This window comes from Channa argus, chromosome 16 (assembly GCF_033026475.1).
Source record: "Channa argus isolate prfri chromosome 16, Channa argus male v1.0, whole genome shotgun sequence".
Taxonomy (NCBI): Eukaryota; Metazoa; Chordata; class Actinopteri; order Anabantiformes; family Channidae; genus Channa; species Channa argus.
Genome location: NC_090212.1, coordinates 2167381 through 2189392, shown reverse-complemented (window position 1 = coordinate 2189392; position 22012 = coordinate 2167381). Strand labels below are relative to the sequence as shown.

At 38.9% G+C, this 22012-nt stretch overlaps 2 protein-coding genes across 7 annotated transcripts in view; both read left to right on the top strand.

The window, feature by feature from the left end:
• The first annotated feature begins 5 nt into the window (after positions 1-5).
• On the top strand, positions 6-2862 carry slirp (SRA stem-loop interacting RNA binding protein). Its single transcript, XM_067479871.1, has 4 exons — positions 6-152; positions 1237-1295; positions 1828-1935; positions 2390-2862. Exons 1-4 carry the CDS (start codon positions 86-88, stop codon positions 2456-2458), a joined length of 303 nt encoding a protein of 100 aa, XP_067335972.1. The 5' UTR covers positions 6-85; the 3' UTR covers positions 2459-2862.
• An 802-nt stretch (positions 2863-3664) lies between these two features.
• Positions 3665-22012, top strand: part of adck1 (aarF domain containing kinase 1) — a 60958-nt gene continuing 42610 nt past the window's right edge. The window contains exons 1-5 of one of the 6 annotated variants that reach the window (XM_067480276.1): positions 3665-3801; positions 3997-4103; positions 4176-4232; positions 4785-4926; positions 5699-5782. In XM_067480276.1, the coding sequence (XP_067336377.1) occupies positions 4795-4926; positions 5699-5782 (216 nt within the window). In that variant the 5' untranslated portion in view covers positions 3665-3801; positions 3997-4103; positions 4176-4232; positions 4785-4794. The remainder of the gene's footprint in view (positions 3802-3996; positions 4104-4175; positions 4233-4784; positions 4927-5698; positions 5783-22012) is intronic. The other 5 variants (XM_067480275.1, XM_067480274.1, XM_067480277.1 and 2 more) reach the window with 5 other exon arrangements.

Sequence of the window (22012 nt, the reverse complement as noted above, 5' to 3'; positions counted from 1 at the left end):
TTCGGTGTTTTACAGAGTTCGGAGCCAAAACCAAAGAAGAAGAGATTTTACTTCCGAGGTCAGAGTTGCATACCAAGGACGAAATATGGCGGCGCCCTCTAAAAAAGTTTTGGAGATTTTTGTGTCTAAAATACCATGGACTCTAGCTAGCAGTAAGTCACTAAAATTGTTTAGCTTATCATTTATATTTAGAGGCAGGGATATGTAATTTTTATATTAATTTGTACTTTGTAAAAAGCAGCCATGGCATCTGTGAGACCGGCTAACAGCTATCGTTCGCTTCAGCGTGTAGGGAGAGTAAGGTTAGCGTGTGATGTAAATGAAATAATTTCATTAAATTTATCAAATCCTTATTTGTCACAAAACGCCGCTTTTCTACATGCCTCTCACCACTGGCGTAACGATCTTCTCTAATTAGCAATAGCCAACTCGGTATGGTAACTCTTATTTACCACGACCGTATAAACCAGTCGTTTTCTTTGCCTTTGGAATTTACTCTTATTGTAATCTTAGCCGGATTAAATAATAACATGCCGTTTGTATCTGAAAGTCGGCCTAGGTTAAAAATGAACGTGAAATTTTAGATAATGGAAGAAAATGTTTCTAAACTGATCACTGGTGGATCTTAAATCTTCTAGCGATTATATTCTCCTTTATGCTGCGTGAATAAAGAAATAAAAGGTTATATCAGTCACTTCATGTTGGCTGTCAAGAGACAGAAGCTCAGGGGTAAATAGTTGAAGATAAACAGCTTAGGAGCAAATAAGCTTCACAGAAAGTTTTACTTATCACGGTGGAATTACGGTGATAACAAAGTTAAAAGATGCTTGTTTCTGCAAATGAAAATCCAGTTTCGCTGAAGTCATATTTAACAAAGTTTTCATTAAACCTAACACTGAAAAACATGGAACTCAGATGTTTTTTGTAAGATAAATGCATTAATGTCACACAATATGGATATTTCTTGCTTCAGTAAATTAAAATAACTGCTTCACTTCTGACATGGTGACTTGTGTCTAAGCACTTTCCTTTCTAAGCACTACTGATAATGATTTTTGCACACATGTGCTGTTATACATTTGATTGAACTGCCTGATCAGCTGCTCTGGAACAGAACACTCAAGAGTTCAGGGTTAACTTCAAAATTTCTTAAACCTGCTTTCTGGAATAGACCCCAGGTTTTAAGATACTATTTGTTGAGACTTCAGACTTGAAATTTCTGCATTTGTTTTTCAGAGGAGATGAAGACATATTTTGAACAGTTTGGCCCAGTGAGAAAATGTCTTCTACCATTTGTAAGTTGTCACAGCATTAGAATGATTGACTCATTCAGTGTTTTCAATTGTATATAGTAATTATTGCTTTTGTCCACTCTATACATAAGTATAAGCCATATCACTTGGTGCTATACTACGCAGATGATTTATTGTCCACCATGCCCAATAATTAATAGATAAGGTCAGGGTCACAAGTATTTGATCAGAGATACTGTTTTCATAGTCTTGATTCTGTATGCAGCCACAGAAGATTTGAAATGAAAGAGTCAAGATGTGCTTTAAATGTAAGCCAGGACACCCCTAGGACCATTACTGTATTGCTTGTGAGGGACCGCTCAACTTCAACATAGCATGAAACACAGCTTGCTTGGCAAACTATTTGGGGGCCCATGGTGACTGTCAGCTTTAATTAGAACAATTAAATCAAAGAGATAAAAGGCCCTAAGTTGATTTTGAGTTTCATGGTAATAGAATCTGTTCAAACCTGCAGTATCTTGCACAAATTTCCTGTATTTGGATGTTAAACTGTGTGCTCTATGTTTTGTGCCAGGATAAAGAAACAGGATTCCACAGAGGCTTCTGCTGGATCAGATTCACAACAGAGGAAGGACTCAACAATGCACTTCAGAAAGACCCACATATGCTGGAGGGAGCCAAGGTACAGTTAGAGTAAAACTATCTTTATCACTGTTTTTGTTTTCCAAAATTGTATTTATTCTGTACTCATGACCACTATCCCCATTTAACATATTATTATTATTATTATTATTATTATTAATTTTATGTGATGTCCTGTAATGACTATCAAAGTTTTGTTTTATGTTTAAATTAGTTTATGTTTACTTAAATTAGGACAGATATCTTGACACTGTAGTAGTGATGGAGAAACAGAAGCTTTCTGAAGCACTGTATCAGTATGAAGCAGTAGTGTTGAAAATGGTTCAGTGATTTTATTTTAATTTTTTTTTAAAGCATCTGACACAGACAACTAAACGTGATTAGATATTAATATGAGGCAGAACCTACTGTTAATAGAATTAAAAATAAAAATAAAAAGTTTTTTTGTATACTTTGCTTCTAATTGAATGCTTTTTTGTTGTTGTTTTTTCCAGCTCCAGGTTCAGAGGAACAGACGTCCATTTGTAGGGCAGAAGTCAAACAGAGAAAGTGAATTTGATTGAGCTCTCTCCTACTGTTGTGTCTGATTGATATTCTCACAGCCTGATTTAATAAGAATGTGTTTTTTTTTCCTTTTAGCTGCTTAATATTTCAATTTTGTGTAATGGTGTTCAGGCCATAAGTCAAGTGTACACCAGTACATGACAGTTGGTGTCCTGTATATACTGTACTTCCATTTTAAAGTCTCTGTGTGCCCCAAGTGTGTTTATCTTGGGCATTATTCTCATTGAATTCTCATCTAATAGGTTGTCCAGCCTTCTTTATTTGTTGTCAGTGAAAATGTACTCCTGTAACCATCCTGTCACACACAATGAACAGTACTTACCAGATTAATGCCAGCTTACATAAGGTTTCTGAAACATCATTCACCAATGTCTAATATATGGCAATAAAATGCTTAAGTACAGTGTGTTGTTCACTAAATGCTTATATTTGTATTGTATTTTATCTTGGTAATGTATTAGTTTTGCTGGAGTAAAGGATCAGTGTACTACTTTTACCACTGTAAAAGGATTGTTTCAATGAACTTTAGCTGGGTTTAGGAGGTCAAATGTTTGAGCGACCAGGAAGCAAAAACGTATGGAGGTTACCTTCTGGATATCTGATCAATGCCTGCTATATAATTCCAAGTCACATTTTTTCAAGACAATAACTAGCATCTTAGTAAAATGTGTCTCCTTGAAAAGTAATAACATGTTATAACTTTGCTTCTGGGAAATTACCGTGGCTACCATAGCAATGATTTTTTTCTTTTGTCCTTTCGGATTATCCTGTGAATTCAGCGTCGCCACAGCGCATTGGTCCATATGTTGATTTGGCACAGTCTTTACAGCGGATTCCTTTCCTGACGCAAACCTCTACAATTTCTACCGGGACAGGGTCTGTCATGCATGGCGACCATAGCAATAGCAATTTTTTTTTTCTTTTTGTACCGTGACATTATGGCACTTTTTTGGTAGAGGACCAGAAGTCAAAATTATTAATGTTTATTCTTATATATTTTAACTTTATTTTAATGTCGTTTTAAAGATATGTATGCAGCGGTTTAGTTTATTGGCGAACAGTTGACCACCGTGTGTGACGCGTATAAAAGACGTAATTTTGGTCGCCCTGAGGTATAGTTTTAATCATAAACATAAATAGCCACTATGAAAGTATGTTTTGTTGGTGTAAGTAATATATCACAAAGTTTATCTTTTTAAATCAACACTATACTAGGAGTTCAGCAGCCGTTATTCTCGTGTAGAACTACGTTAACCATGATGCTTTGCTGTCATGTCGAAATCTGGCGAAGAGGTCAAAACAAAACCGGCAAGTGGAAAAGGAAACGCGCGTGGAGACACTGGTAATGTAGCTTTTAGTTTCATAGTGTTGTTTTTGGACCGTTGACGGTTCATCATGAATGTTGTTAACTGTGTATTGTGTGGTTTTTGTGTAAAAAGTTTTGGCATGTTTTGTTACAAATGGTAGCCAGTCTTTTCATAACAGCCGCCATGTAATTTACTGTATAGTACTGCACCTTTTTCGCCTCTCGTGTTAGGTTCCGCTGTTAAGCCGGTTAAAGTGAGAGGGGCAGGGGGACACATCTCGATACAACACCGGCGTCTTTTATAAATCCGCTTTAACATTTGACTCCAAGTCTTTAACGTAAGTCAAACTTCAATCCTGCCGTCTCCCCTGCTAACTACACTAACTTCTACAGCAACATTGTCATTTCAGGGGTCCACTGACTAGTATGCTTTTGGTGGTCGATGCCGAATTGGAAAGTGTCTTCTGGTGAGGCCCAGAATGCGTTATGTTTAGGTGAAATACATACATGTGTGCCCGTCCAGACGAGAGGACACTTAATTGCCACATTTCTGAATGCAACACGGTGGTAGGGAGGGCAGTTTGACAGACACTGCCATTTAACTTTTACATGTAATTTAAAGGATTGACACAATGTCAAAAGGTAACTCTATTGAACCCCAACTCAATGCTCTACCACTGAGGCACCAGCCCCCCTTTTAATGTAATGGAAAATGCATTAATCTAACATTACAGCAAGTGATTTAAATGGACACAGTGTCAAAAGGTAACTCTACTGAAACACTGTAAAAAATGTTTGATCAGCAGAAAAAAACCGTTCTTGCAGGAGCGCAGGATGTGTTGTAGCTGGATATTGACAGTGTACCATGTGCTCCACAAACCATAGGACACAATTTGTGCGTGTGCACCCTCCGTGCACGACCTGACCTCCCACAGGCTTTATCTAATTGTACTGTGTGTGTTTTCTTTTCTGATTGCTATGACATATTTTCTGCATGCTCCTCGTGTTTACTCTCTCAGAGTGCCTTCGATGGCTGGTCGGCTCCTCAAAATTTCCTCTCTGGCCACAGCAGTGTTTGGCTCCTCTGGGTTATATCTGTACAAGAGACAGCTGGACCTTAATGACCTAAGTGTCGTCCGCTTTGGACGAGCCGCAGCCACTGTAAGTCCTTGCACACCTCTTCCCTGAGAGTGCTGCTAATAGGTAGAAAAGCGGCATATTAGTGTTTTTTATGTTATGGTAGACAGGGGTCAGCATCTATGGCTACACAGCCCCATTATGCTCTGCTCTGTGTTTTGATATCTACCCATGCTAAATCTGGATTCATCACAAAATTTAAAACACCAGGTGGTAGTATTGTTGTAGCTGATTGGTGTATAACAGAAATTGATGTCATACTGGTTTTAAATAAGGGAAGTATTTCTCAGTGTATTTCAGTATTCAAGACTTGGGGCAGCTGTAAGACCACTTGCATTACTACAGTTCCGTTGTGGTCCCTGATTGAATTTATTCACAAGAATGCACGGCCAAGTATTTAGTTTTTAGTTAGTGTTGACCATATTCAACACTGGTTGACACTGCTCATGGTGTTTCCCATGACCAGCTATTCAATAACTAGGCCGATGACGCTACTTTTTGTGGCGTGTGTGTCCACCTCTCAATGGAACAAGCTAGACTGAGCAGCTTATGTTCAAAAGTTATGTCTCAAAATAATCCTGCTTTTACCTTCTTGCTTAGTTTAGCCAATCCACCCTGTCACGTATTTCATATCACCCCATTTATAACAATTTGTACACTTTAGATAAGGGATTGTCAGTATTATTCCACATTCAAGCCTAGTATCTAAATGTTTTTACTGTTTCAAGATTCTGTCTGTCCAACCTGCCTGTTAACTTAGTAGCTCTTTACGTGTTACTGTCATGTTTGTCGGCAGACAGTGGTCATCAGCTACGACTACCTAACCGCATTCAAAGATGTGGAGTACGGCACTGAAGACTACTGGACCCTTAAGTCCAAGGTACAGCATTTTAATGTTTTTCTTTGGGGTTGGGATACATGCTATGACACAGTCGTTGAGCAACTGCAACCATTCAGTGGTCCCTTGTGTGTGCTGGACTGAACAAAGAGCGATTTTAAAGCTGGAGACACACTACAGTATAATCAGTCTGATTTTGAGCCCAATTCGCCTATTACATCTATCAGCCAGCCTTGAGCCCCCAACTCAAAGCTGAGAACAATTTATCGTTCCGAATGATCCTTTTAATATAAAGGGGTTTCTGGATCGATCTTAATGCTCCCGACAAGCTCAGACTTGACTCATAAATATCAAACATGTCTTGTTTATTAACTTTTTTTTAGCTATACTTGATTTGTGGTAACATTGTTTGGGCAAAAACACACCACTCTAATCTCCATTAACTACCGGTACTGCAAAAGACATTTGTCCCGTCTTAAAACTCCGCTGATAAACCTTCAGGATATAATATAAGCATTTTTAAATATGCGTGTTTATATGTTTATAGCACATGCTCTCCCATCTTTTTTAGTGTTTTTTGAAATTTTATTCTTATGTTACTTCAATACAAGACAGGCACATAATCTTCAGCTTCCTACACACCCTGCACTAAATGATATTTTTTTCTTCTTCAGTGCAGTGGAATATAAAAATTATTTTCTATTGGTGTAAAGAAACAAAAAACACACCGTCCATAATATATTAACTGTATATATAAACAATGAAAAACGATAATTCAATTAATGTATTTTTTTATTTGCATGCAATGTTTGTTTTGCGTGTGTTAATCCAGGCTATTGACAACTCTTTCCGCGAATGTGCGAATGTGAGTTTGAATGGTTGTCTGTATGCGTATGTCTCTCTGTGATGGCTCTGAGATAGACTGGCGACCTGTGTCAGCTGGGATAGGCACCAGCACCCACCCCCCACCCCCGAGCCCCTACACCCTACAGAGTAGGGTAGATAACAGCAGTTATAGATAGTGGATGGAGCAAGCTCCAGAAAGGTTCCACCATTGTGCTTTATACCTGAAATATGTTTGTGCTTCTCTTGGGGTCTGTCAGATCGCTCAGTGTGGCTTTCTTCAGTAGTACAGTCAGACATTCAGTACACTGAGTGATATGAATCATGCTACCTTCTGTACTTGCAACTTTTCTGTCAAATCAAAGAGAAAAAGTGACAATTAAATACAAACCCGATTCCAAAACAGTTGGCACACTGTGCAAATTGTGAATAAAAAGGAATGCAATAATTTACAAATCTCATAAACTTATATTTTATTCAGAATACAACATAGATGACATATCAAATGTTTAAACTGAGGAAATGTATAATTTTCAGAGAAAAATAAGTTGATTTTAAATTTCATGGCATCAACACAACTCAAAAAAGTTGGGACAAGGCCATGTTTCCCACTGTGTGGCATCCCCTCTTTATAACAGTCTGCAAATGTCTGGGGACTGAGGAGACAAGTTGCTCATTCTTTGCTGTTTCAACATATGCATTCATTGTATTCAAATACATGATGACAGTATCGTATTTGTAGGGTAAATCTCACTCATAAGACAAAGGTAAAAACAGGAAATGCCTGCTGATATGCACGGACCAATTTGTGCTGGCGTTTATTAAAAGGCCACAGCTCAGTCAGGCTCACTCAGGAGACTACTGCTAGAAAGGTCACAGACCACCTGCTTCAACAAAAGGTGCACAGAGAGCCCTGCTGCAGCAAGAGAGCAGCAGTGACCCTTGAAGAGCATGGTTCAGCATGGCTAGCCTTGAGTTTGTGACACACACACAAACACACAAGCACAGACACTCTGTACAGCCCCCTGAGCCCTGCTGGACAAGCCTGGCTACACATGCTGATTAGAATTAATGCATGACGCTGATTTAATACAGAGTGGAGGCTTGCCTCCTAATTATTATGAAGTCATAGAGGTGAGGCAACAGTACAGCAACTCCACACTTGTTTAGTGTCTTTATGGTGCTTCTGTTTCCTGCAGTGTAATGTTTGTGGTCACTAACAGTCAGGACAAAACACTTTTTGCAGTTCTTAACATACAGTATAATTGATGCTATGGTGACCGGTTAGATGTTACACTAACCGAGCGATGTGTGACCAAGGCCTAACCATTCTGTAATAAGTTGTGTATTTAACATTTTAGCAACTAGAATGTTTGGTGTTTTACTGGGGATTAGATGAAGTTCAACAATATTTTCTTTACTTAACATGCGAAAAAATAACAAATTGGTATCATATTCCTAAAACAGCCCACAGGCCAAAATCATATCTTACCGGTAGCAGTCACGTTTAATAGCTTTAGACATCATAGTTTCAAAATAAAATACCAACATTCCAGATCCCAGAAAGCCAGGGTTAGTTTTGTATCCACCTGGGTGTGTGGGTGTGTGTGTGTATAGACCTTATGGCTTTACTGCATGGATAGAAAAGTGGGATACTTCATGTAGTTTAGGACACTGCTGATAAACTGTAAAAAACATAAAAGTGGAAATCAAATCATTGACTCAGAGTTTCGTGCACAACTGCTTAACCCACTGAGCAACAGCCACCATGTTATGCCATTCATCCTGCACACTCTACCCAGGTGCCACTCTTTCCCTAAAGCAAACAGAGACTTTCCAGTGCAATGCTTCAGACACAAGCCCCTTACCCAATGCCTATTCAAGGCAGGGTTACTGCGCCTTAACATTGCGTCACTGCTCTGCTAGTAAATGACAATACCGGCATGGGGGGTCAGAGTTGGCCCTCCTTTGAGCCACCTCTAGAGGTAATATCAGGTATTTTGGGTTATTTCATGCTGCCTTTAGGACTGTACCTGTGTAAATGACCCATGCCAGTATCGGGGGTTAGTGGAGTTGAAACAGCAATTATAAGACATATACATCTAATTTGAATCCTAATCAAGTTGTAATGTGTAAAACTAATAAAAGCACCTCACTGTTTAACCACCTTTATTCTTTTCAAAGCAGGCTGATACCAGTGTGCTGGTGTCGGCGTAAAATCAAAGCTAGAGTTCTATAAGGGTGACATTCTTTAGCTCAGTATTAATTAAATAAATAGAGGTGATTTCTGTATTATCTCCTGTTGTGTGCCACATATGTTACAGATAGACTCTGGACAATGTCCAGGCCTGATTATTTGGGCATTGTTTATATGAGAAGGATGCTGCCATGTATTTGTCAGTATGTGTCAGATGAAGTTGTCATGTCTGTGTCTCCTGTACAGGCACATTTGACTGCACAGTTAATGAGCTCTTGTTTCTGCATCTCATCTTCCTTGTCGTCCTGTTAGCGTGACCCTGTGTTCTCTCCACGGAGCAGCCGAGCTGCTTTCAGACTCTCATGAAGAGCTTCACTCAAAAGCCACTTAAGCAGCCAGTCTTCCAGGCTCATCAAAGGCTGCCCTGAGTGAACCGAGGGGCCATTTACAGCCAATTAGGGTGTATCGCAGAACAAGCATGGGAGCACTCTAAGTCTGCCAAATGAGCAGAGGAACATGGCCAGCAATGAGAGAATAGATTGACAGCTTTTTGTCCTCTGCAGCTACACTAGCTAAGTCTGCTGTGATTTCTCTCAACCTTTGGAACACACTGTGATTCTACACTACATTAAACTCCTCTGCAACTTGCCTTCAGCAAGTGAAATGCAGCTCAATAGTATTTAGGTTAGGTGATTGGATTGGTCATAGCAGAATATTCTACTTCTTTCCTTGGCTGTGCAAGACATACCAGGAAACAATTCTTTTGGCAGCCAACAGGCCTATGCTAAAACATTGCCTCTATAATTTTTTACAGATGAGGTATATGGATTATAAGTATCTCAGTCCTGTCTACATACTTTTTAAATCTTAAATTTTTCTGAAAATTGGTCTTTGCTCAGAAAGCCTTTATGTTTGCTGGTTTTCCTGTTTTTAAGGCTTTACATCTTCTGGTAAACCCTTCCTTTTTACTCTGGTATGTTCTTTTGATTCTTTTACATAGTAATACCTACCTTCCTGATGGTGATCTAGCCAGCTGTTGTACAAATATTTTTGGCTTCACCAGAAAAATAATTGTATCTACCATAATGTTTTTTAACGGTCTTATAGTCTTTCGGTGTCCCTGTGATTACCATTGTTAATTAAATTATTATTATTACAACTTATTATTAGTTGTTAGGTCACAGCACATCTATCGGTCTCATTATCTTTTTTGTGCCTCTCCAGTCTCAGGATGGAGAGTCAGAAATGATTCGGTCCAGGCAAAGCCAAAAACATGACAGAGCACTGGGTCATGGAAATAGGCCCTTATCTCTGGACTGATTTTGCACTTCTCAATTCATCTACTGTCTCTGTCTTTTTTTCTCCCTCTGTCCCTCTCCACTCCTATGAAGGCATGTCATTAGAAGCCATACAAATAGGTGATGGGGAAACGTAACCACTGGACACTAATGCAGTGACTCATCTATTCCTTTAATGCCATTCCTGTAACTACTATGTTGTTAATAAGCCTTGATGATTTGCATTTGTTCTGTGGAGCACAAACAGCTCCTATACACTAGTGGCTCCTGTTGTATTTGTATATAAAGCTCATTTATTACTCATACATGTTTTAACATTTTTAACCTTAATGTGAATTTTCAGTCTCCACAAGTCTATGAGACTTTCTATAATTGCTAAGGGAGAAAATAATCATTATTTCATTAATATATTTTGTGAGGTTGGTTGGCTTCTAAAGCCACTAAATTTTTACATGCTACATCATCCCCATTCCCCATAATACAGGTTTAGCACTCATGCTAATACTTGGCGTGTGTGTTAAATGATGTCCTCAGTAACATCAGTATGAGCTCAGTAGTTTGGGCAAAGGCTGTGATGGCATACAAAGAGAGAGACTGAGTCTTTAATTGAGAGGTTGTCTGAAAGCTGCTTCGTGAGGAGACGAGAGTGCACTACAAGTCACAGGGTTATTTTAGGGGATGGGGTGAAAAGAGGAGGATAAGGGGGAGGAGGAAGGGAAGACGATGAAATGGTGACAGTGAGGACAAACAGATTCTGATGTCTAATGATCCCCTTGCTTCCTCAGCTGCATGAGAAAAAGGCAGGAGCGTAGAGCTGCTTTGGGAAAGCAGCCATTTTGAAGGTGGCTTTTCATGACTAAGATGAAAGGGAGAACAAAATGCTGATTCATCCAGCACATCTGCACAGTATCATGCAAATTATCTTTCAACACCACCCCAAGGTTATAGATAAAGAGTTGTATTTTACCCCTATTACAGTGAATGTGTCTGAGGTTGTCATAGTAATGTGAAAGCGCTGTGGGGAAGGAAATCAAAGGCTCTGCTGAGGGTGATTAGTGGCTTCTCACCAGAGGAAAAATCTTCCCTGCATCAGCTACTGCGACAATGAGTTCTATATTTTCATTTCGTATCACGCTTACCCACAGAGTGCATGAACAGGTAAGGTAGCTAGGTGCCCACTCAGGGACAGCTGAGAAGCATTACAGATGTTCTGGAATCACAGCTCAGGCCGCTTAAAAACATTGAAAGCTATGAAGGGCAAGATCCAATAGGTTCTGTACTACTGCTTATCTATATCTGCTGAGTTTAATTTTCACTTGTCCAACTTTTTCTGCGGTCTTGAAACAAATGTCAGTTTTAAAATCTGGTACGACATTTCAAGGTGCATCCAGGGTCAGGGGAGTGTCCAGTCTGGAGAAATCACACTTACTCTGCTTTTTGCTGATTCTGTTGTCTTTATCAGACCATGACCATCAACATATATTAAGGTGGTTTGCAGTGTTAAGAGTACCTCAAATTCAGAAGGGGGGGGGGGGTTCAGTGAGCAACCACGTGGGGCACCCAGGGAGATAGAGCTGAGCTGTTTCTCTCAGGGACACGGTGGGTAGGCCGGGATTTGATCACGCGGACTTCTACATCCCATCCTGCTGCTCTACCCATTGAGGCCGCATAAAAAAGACAAAGAAGACACCGAGGTAAAGGTAAAGCTCTCAGTTCATCAGTTCCAACCCTATCTTCTAACCGTAAGTCATGGTTACAAGCTTGTGGTAAGGACCAAGTGGTTGACATGAGATAGCTCCATAGTTTCCTCCTTTATTTGTTGGAAAGTGCAGAGTTGAGTAAGCAGCTCAGAAATGAGGGGGATGCAAATGTTCGCACTAATATAATTTTAAATATTTTACTAAACCTTTTGTTATACACTTATTGACCATGCTTGTGATGATAAAGGAACATTGTACTAGCTGAATGTGCTCTGTCATGTTATTTGGGGTTAAGTTTGAATCTTCTTGTGTAATTACAAAAATAAAAATAAATAGTAGTGGTAGTGAAGTATATATATTTATAACTGTAGTAAACACTAACCTGGCCTTAAATGGGCTTTGAATTGCACTAACTGTGCCATTCTCCTAATGTTGTCAGACAGAGGTGCACTTCATCTTTCTAGCAGCAGATGCCAGCATTGCCTGCATCCGTCCGCATGCAAGCACTGGCATTCTCCCACAGTAGAATTGTGCTCAACTCAGATAAGTGCCCACCGCCACTCCTTGATCTCCAGCTCTTCTGAGGGACATGCTATGTAAATACTGGGGTGGGGCTAGATAACTGCTGACCTTGATGAGCTCATGGCTGCAGCTTATCAGCTAAACAAGTCTGAGGCGGGAGAATCCTTGAGGGATATGGAAAGGAGGGAACATTTAACATTTGCTTCCCAGCTGCCTGCTGTAGTTAGATCATTGCTGACAAGCTGATCTCTAGCAGCAGAACAAATACTCAATTTCTCCATCACTGCTGTTGTCTCTGTGCTACCCGGGGCACAGTCAAACAGCAGCTGGCACAGGGCTTCAGAGCATAAGATTTGAACTTGTTTTTTAGGCCGTGACCACTCAAACATGGTATGTCAAAAAACGAAAACACATAGCAGGTTGTATTGTAACATTTTTTTTGCTCAGCATCTGACTCCTGCAGTTCATGTAGTGCACTACTATAGTATTGTTCAACATAAAAGATAACTGTCTGTCCAATATAGAACAGATAGAAACAAAGCAAGAAATATTTAATTTCTGGCAGATTATTGTTGTATTTTCCTCTCACTGAAAGCAAAGTCTGGCTCAATCAGGCAGCAGAAGCATAGGTTTTAGTTGCCAAAGCTGTAAGTCAGGTACAATCGAAATGGTAGTTCAAGGTTGGTCCTGAACCATGACATGGTTCATAATGGTTCTGAAATGGTAACATAATCAATGTCAACATCAACCATGTAATTTGTAATAAGTCAATTTTTGTATACAAAATACAGACATACAGCGCATCCAGAAAGTATTCACAGTTCATAACTTTTTCCACATTTTGTTATGTTACAGCCTTATTTCAAAATGAATTAAATTAATAATTTTCCTCAAAATTCTATAAACAATGCCCCATAATGACAACGTGAAAGAAGTTTTATTTATTTATTTTTTTTAAATCTTTGTAAGTTTAATCACATGTACATAAGCACTTACCCCCTTTGCTTAATACTTCGTTGAAGCACCTTTAGCACCAATTACAGCATCAAGTCTTTTTGAGTATGATGCTACAAGCTTGGCACATTTGGGCAATTTCTCCCATTCATCTCTACAGTACCTCTAATGCTCCATCAGGGTGGATGGGGAGTGTTGGGGCACAGCAATTTTCAGATCTCTCCAGAGATGTTCATGCAGGTTCAAATCTGGGCTCTGCCTGGGCCACTCAGGGCCAGGTACACAGCACTCTGGAACAGGTTTTCATCAAGAATGTCTCCGTACATTGCATTCATCTTCCCTCGATCCTGACAAGTCTCCCAGTTCCTTCCGCTGAAAAACATCCCCACAGCATGATGCTGCCACCACCATGCTTTACTGTTTGAATGGTATTGGCCAGGTGGTGAGCGTTGCCTGGTTTCCTCCAGACATAACACTTGGCATTAAGGTCAAAGAGATCTATTTTTTTTTTTTTTTTTTTTTATCAAACCAGAGACCTTCAGAGGGGCTGTAATGAGGAGTGGTTTCTGTCTGGCCACTCTACCATACAGGCCTAAATGGTGGAGTGCTGCAGAGATGATTCTTCTTCTGGAAGGTTGTCTCTCCACAGAGAAACACTGGAGCTCTTTCAGAGTGACCGTCGGGTTCTTGGTCACTTAACTGACCCTTAACTAAAGACTCTCCTCTCTCGATCGCTCAGTTTGGCCGGCCAGTCTGCTCTAGGAAGAGTTCTGGTGGTTTCAAACTTCTTCTATTTTACAGATGATGGAGGTCACTGTGCTCATTGGGACCTTAAATGCTTCAGAAATGTTTCACTACCCTTCTCCAGATCTGTGCCTCCTGTGTCGGAGGTCTACAGACAATTCCTTTGACTTCATGGCTTGGTTTGTGCTCTGACATGGACTCTCAACTGTGGAAACATTACAAGGATGATTAGTGGAAACAGGATCCACCAGAGTGTCATGGCAGAGGCGATGAACCACGTACATGTGGTTTCTCATGCAGATTTTGAACAAACGTCTTTCACGTTGTCATTATGGGGTATTGTTTGTAGAATTTTGAGGAAAATACAGAATTTAATCAATTTTGGAATACGGCTTAACCATAACAAAATGTGGAAAAAGTTAAGTGTGAAGTCTGGATGCACTGTAAACATACAGTCCTTGTTGTGTGTGTGAGAGACACATAGAGTATACTTTAAGTTAACTAACCATGTTATGAACTTTATTCAAATCTCCAAAACATATCTCCAAAATGCGTAGATTAAATAACGCCTACAATGATTTTGAACTTGATTCTTTTGGTTCTAGATTGTGTAGTACATGTAAATAAATGCCATTAAACTTCTCTTTGACTATATTAAAATAAAAACATGCCTCCAGATGACATCACTTGGCAGATCCTTCAGTTCAGATCATGTTATCTTGTTGCTTTTACAATGGACTCTGTAATCGTGGTCAACCTGCTTTTCTCCAGGCCTGACTGGATCTCAGTAGCCTTTTTAATAAAGAAACTCAGCAGTATTGGTGTCAAGCTGTCCTTTCTATAAGAGGCCTTTGCCTGTTTACACTGAGCTGAATAAAAACCCACTGTAAAGGTGCTGGTGCCCTGCTTTTAGTAACGTTCACTGTGACATATGACACAGAAAGAGTAACTGTGCTGAGCTTTAGCACAATTTTCTATGTCCCTATCATGTTGAAAATGGTGTTTGTTCTCCAGTATACGTGGATGAGTGCCTAAAATCAAAAACCACCTTGGTGGCTAGTCACACATTAAAATGCTATCATCACTTCATATTCTAATATTTCTCCTTTTTGCAAAACAATGAATCACTAGCAGGATGTTTCCTGTATCAGTGCTGTGAGGATTTTCTTTTTGTTATTATTGCAAATCAAATATCTTTGGGTTCTTTGATGCTTGTGATAAATGTATAACATTTAGCAGACTTGCTCACATTGTATTTCTTCGTCTGATGGTTACTTAAAATTTTGGGAGACACATTAATTTTGTGTAGCTTTATGTTGTATTGAGTAATTCTCTTGAGACAGACACTACTACTTTATCTAGCTGGAGTATTTAATTTGCCTACTGTGGCATGTAGACACACTAGAAATAATATCCTAATTTTCTAATGATTTAATAGTAGTTATTTTGCAGTACAATCTGTTCTTCCAGTTGCCCTTTGGGGAAAATAAAGTTGTTCCTGAGTCTTGAATCAGTTTTAGATGCTTATAAACCCTCTTTATTTACTCTGGTGAAGAGTTGCCTCAATTTTTGACGTCACAGATATGTCTGCCTCCTTGAGGGTGTTTTTGATCTGGCTAACTGTTTTTTCAGCAGGGAAAGAATTCTTATTTCATTCTCCTGAGCTTCTTGGTTCATTCTTTGGAAGAATGTGTAAAGAAATTGTTGATTTGGCCACATCTGTGTTTTTTTGTATCTCTAATACATTTGTTTTCCTTCTTTGTCTAATGATGGCTCACTTATAGCTAGGAACAAAGGTCACATACTCTAATATTTTTTGGAATAGCTTTATCTTTGATTATGGCATGCATTTGCTGTGGCATTATTTCAATTGAAGTTATGCAATGTCACAACAAATATTTCCATCTAGGGGTGCATAAAATTTTCATCAAGATTTTTCATTCTTCATGGGAAAGTCAGACTACTGTGTAAAGGTTTGAATAACTTGTTGCAAGCTTAGACATATTAATCACTGCAGCTACCCAACTGAAGGCTCTTACCTATTTGCTTAGTTAAATTCACTTGGTGACTTTTTGGCCAGGCAGTGTAGAAAATAGTACAGGTATTTTCAACCAACCAAAATTGGGGGATTGTTTTATTTCACGTCACACAAAATTACATTGAGTGAAGGTAAAAAATAAATAAATTAAAGTTTTTATTGCATTTTACATTTTTAATATAGATTTTTTTTTTATTACTAATCACTTGCAACGTGTTCCTTTATTTGAACGCAGGCATTTACTGTAAAAAAGCCGAAGCATTGACAGTGACATACATGTTTGGCTATTTTAATTTTTGTAACAGTTTAAAAACATACAAAAAAGCTCTCCGTGATGCCAGAACAGCATATTATTCCGCATTAATAGAGGAAAACAAGAACAACCCCCGGTTTCTGTTCAGCACTGTAGCCAGGCTGACTAAGAGCCATAGTTCTGCTGAGCCTAGTATTCCCTTAACTCTGAGCAGCAATGACTTTATGACTTTCTTTACTAGTAAAATTGTAGCCATTAGGGAAAAGATTCACCAGATCCTCCCTACAAATATTACGGCTAAATCTTCATGTACAACAGCTCTAGAATCCTCAATAAGGCCCCAATCCATCTTAGACTGCTTTACACTCATAGATCTCACTGAGCTAAGTTCAACTATCGCCTCCTCAAAACTAACAACATGTCTTTTAGACCCTGTTCCAACCAAATTGCTTAAAGCTGTTCTACCTTTTAATAGACACTTTCATATAAGATTTGATTAACCTATCTTTAGAAACTGGCTATGTACCAAAGGCCTATAAAGTTGCTGTAATCAAACCATTACTTAAAAAACCTTGTCTTGATCCAGGTGATTTAGCCAACTATAGACCAATATCAAATCTCCCGTTTATTTCTAAAATCCTTGAAAAAGTAGTTGCAAAACAATTATGTGATCACCTTTACAGGAATAATTTGTATGAAGACTTTCAGTCAGGATATAGAGCTCATCACAGTACAGAAACAGCACTGGTAAAAGTCTCCAATGATCTTCTCCTGGCTTCAGATAATGGACTTGTGTCTGTACTCGTCTTACTAGACCTTAGTGCCGCATTTGACATCATTGACCACAACATTTTATTACAGAGACTAGAACATGGATTTGGGATTAAAGGAACCACATTAGATTGGTTTAAGTCTTATCTCTCAGACAGATTCCAACTTGTTCATGTTAATGATGACTCTTCTTTATGCACCAAAGTCAGCTATGGAGTTCCACAGGGCTCTGTGTTAGGACCAATACTTTTTAATCTGTACATGTCACCTTTAGGCAAAATTATTAGGAAACATTCCATAAACTTCCACTGCTATGCAGATGATACCCAGCTCTATTTATCTGTGAAACCAGAAGATACTAACCAATTAGTCAAACTTGAAGCATGTCTAAAAGACATAAAGACCTGGACGTCCTACAATTTCCTACTTCTAAATTCAGACAAAACTGAAATCATCCTCTTTGGGCCTAAAAACATGAGAAATATGCTGTCTAACAATATAGTTACTTTAGATGACATAACTTTGGCCTCTAGTACTACAGTGAGGAACCTTGGAGTTATCTTTGACCAAGATTTGGCGTTTACGTCACATATAAGACAAATCTCTAGAACAGCCTTCTTCCACCTACGGAACATTGCTAAAATTAGAAGCATCCTGTCTCAAAGTGATGCCGAAAAACTGGTCCATGCGTTTGTTACTTCTAGGTTGGACTACTGTAATTCCCTACTTCTGGGGTGTCCTAATAACTCTCTAAAAAGCCTTCAATTAATCCAAAATGCTGCAGCAAGAGTGCTGACTGGATTAGGAAAGAGAGATCATATTTCACCTTCACTAGCTTCTCTTCATTGGCTTCCCATAAAATTTAGAATAGAGTTCAAAACCCTGCTTCTTACATACAAAGCTCTTAATGGTCAAGCTCCATCATATTTAAAAGATCTCATAGTCCTGTATCGCCCGATTAGACCACTTCGATCCCAAAATACTTGCCTACTTGTGGTTCCCAGAGTTTGCAAAAGTAGAATGGGAGGCAGAGCCTTTAGCTATCAAGCTCCTCTCCTGTGGAACCAGCTTCCAATCCAAATTCGGGGAGCAGACACCCTCTCTACTTTTAAGACTAGGCTTAAAACTTTCCTTTTTGATAAAGCTTATAGTTAATAATCCTCACTCAACCCTAACTAGCTTTTCTCTATACATTTATTTGTCACCACTGTATGCCATTAATTCTGTGTCCTACAACCTGTACAATGCTTTGTTGTTGCTTTTTTTTGTTGTTGTTGCTTTTTGTTGTTGTTTTGTTGTTGCTTTTCGTTGCTCTTTTCTTTTCTTTCTCCACTTTCCACTCACCCCAACCGGTCAAGGCAGATGGCCGCCCACCCTGAGCCTGGTTCTGCTGGAGGTTTCTCCCATTAAAGGGAGTTTTTCCTCTCCACTGTTGCCTAGGGCTTGCTCAAGGGGGATTTGTTGGGTTACTTCTACATACTTGTGTAGTCGGGACTTTATTCTGTAAAGTGCCTTGAGATGACTTTGTTGTAAATTGGCGCTATATAAATAAAGTTGAATTGAATTGAATTAATGCTTCTTCACATTTTATGTTCGGAAAAACTTTGACCCAGGGCAAGATACTGAACCCCAAAGTTGCCTCCATTGTCTGCTACTTACTTGTAATTCGCTTTGAAAAAATGCATCTGCTACATGACTGTTCTTTAGATTTCTAATTAACTAATTTATTGGTATTTTGTTTAAAAACTGGTTTTACTATGGAGAAAAAGACTATACTGTGGCCAGCTATCGATTAGGAAAATTAAATCCTAAATCAGTGGCAAAATGTTAACCAATTCTTAAGAACTGTATTTTATGCTGTATATAATATGGTGAGTGTAGTTCCCGCTGATCTATACAGTATCTACTGGCTTCATATTGGAGAGTGTTTCTAAGGTTTATGTGGCAAAGAGGCACAATTACTGAAGCATGACATAAAATGCAGAGCGAGAAATTAACTGTGGCTCCTAGTAAAAAAATTACCCCCTAACACCACCACTTCTCTGTCTTTGATCTCTTTATTATTATTTTTTTATCACATTTGACATTAAGTCACATATTCATTCTCTACCTCTCATATCACCGTGAGAAAATACAGCCCCATCACAGAAGCACAGTAAAGGCTTACATCTACACTGGGCTGTAAGAGACAGAAATAGCTTGTATTTCCCCCACCTTGTTATGTTGCTGTTGGGCTGAGTTAAAATAAGTGGCACATGTAACACATGGAACAACAGAGGTGCCAAAGTTGAGCTTCAGTCTATTTTAATACCATACATTGTTTATCATTTTATTAAATGCTCACAGATTTCTCATGAATGGCTTTGCTGGTGTAACAAGGCCTATTGACTTTGCAGGCTTAAATGTACCCCTCCCCCCTTGATAGACAGCTAAATGGGCTTCAGTGAGCTGAGTAACAAGTTAATCATGAGCATCCCAATAATAAATAAGCCTTGTTCATAGTCCACTAATTCCAGTCATTTAGGTCTGGTGTGGCAGGAGAAATCAATTACTGCAGCTAGGCTTATAGTATAGGACTGTTCCTGCTGTCCAGCTGCAAGTACACACACACACACACACACACACACACACACACAAGCACACCTTTGACTTCTGATAAACAATAACACATAAAAGATGAATACTGCTGAATATCAGTTATCTAACGAATTAAAATAAATCAATTACATTTTGCCCAAAACAGGGACTCTAAATTTAGTTTTGCATAACTTAACATTGAAAATACATGGAGACAGCATCTTGCAATCACCACTGTAAACAAGAGAAACAATTACAAGTCACTCAAAAATGAAGACCACTGCAAACAACGCTCACTGTGCCAACAAGATGATAGACTTTTAAGCTTAGCAGAATGTTACGTTTTTCCAGGCATTTGTCTGTTTAGCCTGTTTGCGTAGTTTATCACCTAGACCAATGGCTTTCTCTAATCCTAACCACTTGTTCCCATTACCTAACCCTAATTATCTTTCCCTCAAGGTCCACCTTCTACAGAAATATATAACTAATGAACAACTACTGACTACTTCTTGCTGAAGATGTTAGTCCATCATCTTTGTGTGCAGCCAGACATTCTTGGAATTTCTTACTTGCTCTTGATGGCTTGGCAGTAACTTTTTTTGCTCACCAGCCACTGTGGCTAATAGTTTTTCAAACTTAGTAGTCACTGAGCATTTTCGCCGGCCCAAATTTTGAGGTGCAGCTTCTGTTAAATTTTTCATGTGCCAGCACAGATCTCAGAGCCACAACTACTAGTAGGAGTGACCGTTTTATCTGCCAACGCTGAAATCCAACTGCATGTGGCCGGTCGGCAGTGGTAGTGTCAACTGTATTATTTATAAATAATACAGAACAAAAAGCAAAACAAAAAACGACAGCAATATAACAATATAATTAAAAAAATTAAAATGTATTTTATTAGCACTTTGGTAGAGCTCATGCTCTGTCTGCGATGAGGAATTGATTGAACCATTGTGTGGAATTTGCTGTCTTCATGGCCTTGCTTCTCCCTGCAGCACTTGGACACAATTGGAGACACAAAGGGAGGGACGAGTGATTTATAGAAAACAATTTGCCATCTGTGCTTAATGACACTGGAAGGCTGTCCACTGACCTACACTACAGGGGATTGACACCAGGACCAATGCTTTAATTACAAATGTAATGAGAGTTCCAAAGAAACAAAAAGATCAAGAACCCCTTAAAACAGTCTTTATCATTTGATAACAAATCTAAGTAGGATGTGTTTCATACTTAAGTATACTGAATTGTGTAAATTGGCAAGTTCCTTCTGATTTAAGCTTTGGCAATAGATTTGAATGTCCCATAGCAGTCTGAATATAATTCCCACATTCTCCACTTAAATAGGTAAGAAGCCTTAAATTTAAAGATTCAGAAGCATCCATTATCATAACCGATTGTTCTCTGTTTAGGGTTGCAAACCCCACACAGCAGCAGCAGCACTAACTCCACCCTCCTGAATATCAGAACAAACAACATACTGTACACACAGACATTCTCTAAGAAATAAACAGGTTGGGCTACAATGAAAAACGGAAGAAAACATTTTTTTAAAATGTGAGACAGAGAAATACAATTCAAAACAGCCAGCTTTGAAAAGTTATGAAGATAACCTTCACACTAAGTCACTGCATCTTGGGCAGATATGACTGCTATACATACTCAAAGTGGAAATGCATTTAAGAAGCCTTCATAGAAGATTGGAATCTGAATCCTCAATCCACCTCTGGCTAGAATGAACTGAAATGCATTCTAGCCAGATTTTAAAAAGTTGGAAACACATTTGTTTGTTCTATTTATGATCTTTACACTTCCTTTACATTTATTTTTCTTTTTAAATAGGCTCCATTGTTTTATTATTTCTTCATTTCTATCTCATACAAATAGAAGACTGATACCTCTTTTGGACCAATGCACAGTAGGTGCTAGTTGGGTGGGTGTTACCACCATTTCAGTTCTAAGTTGTTTCATCTTGTGAACCTTTCTGGAACCCGTTGCTTTCCCACAGAGTGCCACTAGAGCCATATCATAATATAGCTGTATATGTCTTTGCTGGTCCAATGCCTTTGTGCTGCTTATCAAGTTTGCTATCAGTTGCGTTCAATAAGAAATGTAGAAATGTATTACCGCTTAAATAGCCTACCTACCTACCTAGCACCAACATCGTCTTTTTATGGTATGTTGTCTATAATTTTGGGTTGTATACCAACAATAATCCTCTGGAAAACCTGAGCTGGGGCTATGTGCCACAAACGCCTCTTACTATTAGTTTTAGATTTTTACTGTCTCTCTCTCTCTCTCTCTCTCTCTCTCTCTCTCTCTCTCTCTCTCTCTCTCTCTCTCTCTCTCTCTCTCTCTCTCTCTCTCTCTTGTGT

Bases quoted from the DNA above. Each gene is read 5' to 3' on its own strand.
- slirp (XM_067479871.1), top strand. From the start codon at position 86: ATGGCGGCGCCCTCTAAAAAAGTTTTGGAGATTTTTGTGTCTAAAATA. The intron at 1,296-1,827 runs GTAAGTTGTCAC...GTTTTGTGCCAG, and splicing joins GAAAATGTCTTCTACCATTT to GATAAAGAAACAGGATTCCA. The intron at 1,936-2,389 runs GTACAGTTAGAG...TGTTTTTTCCAG, and splicing joins ATATGCTGGAGGGAGCCAAG to CTCCAGGTTCAGAGGAACAG.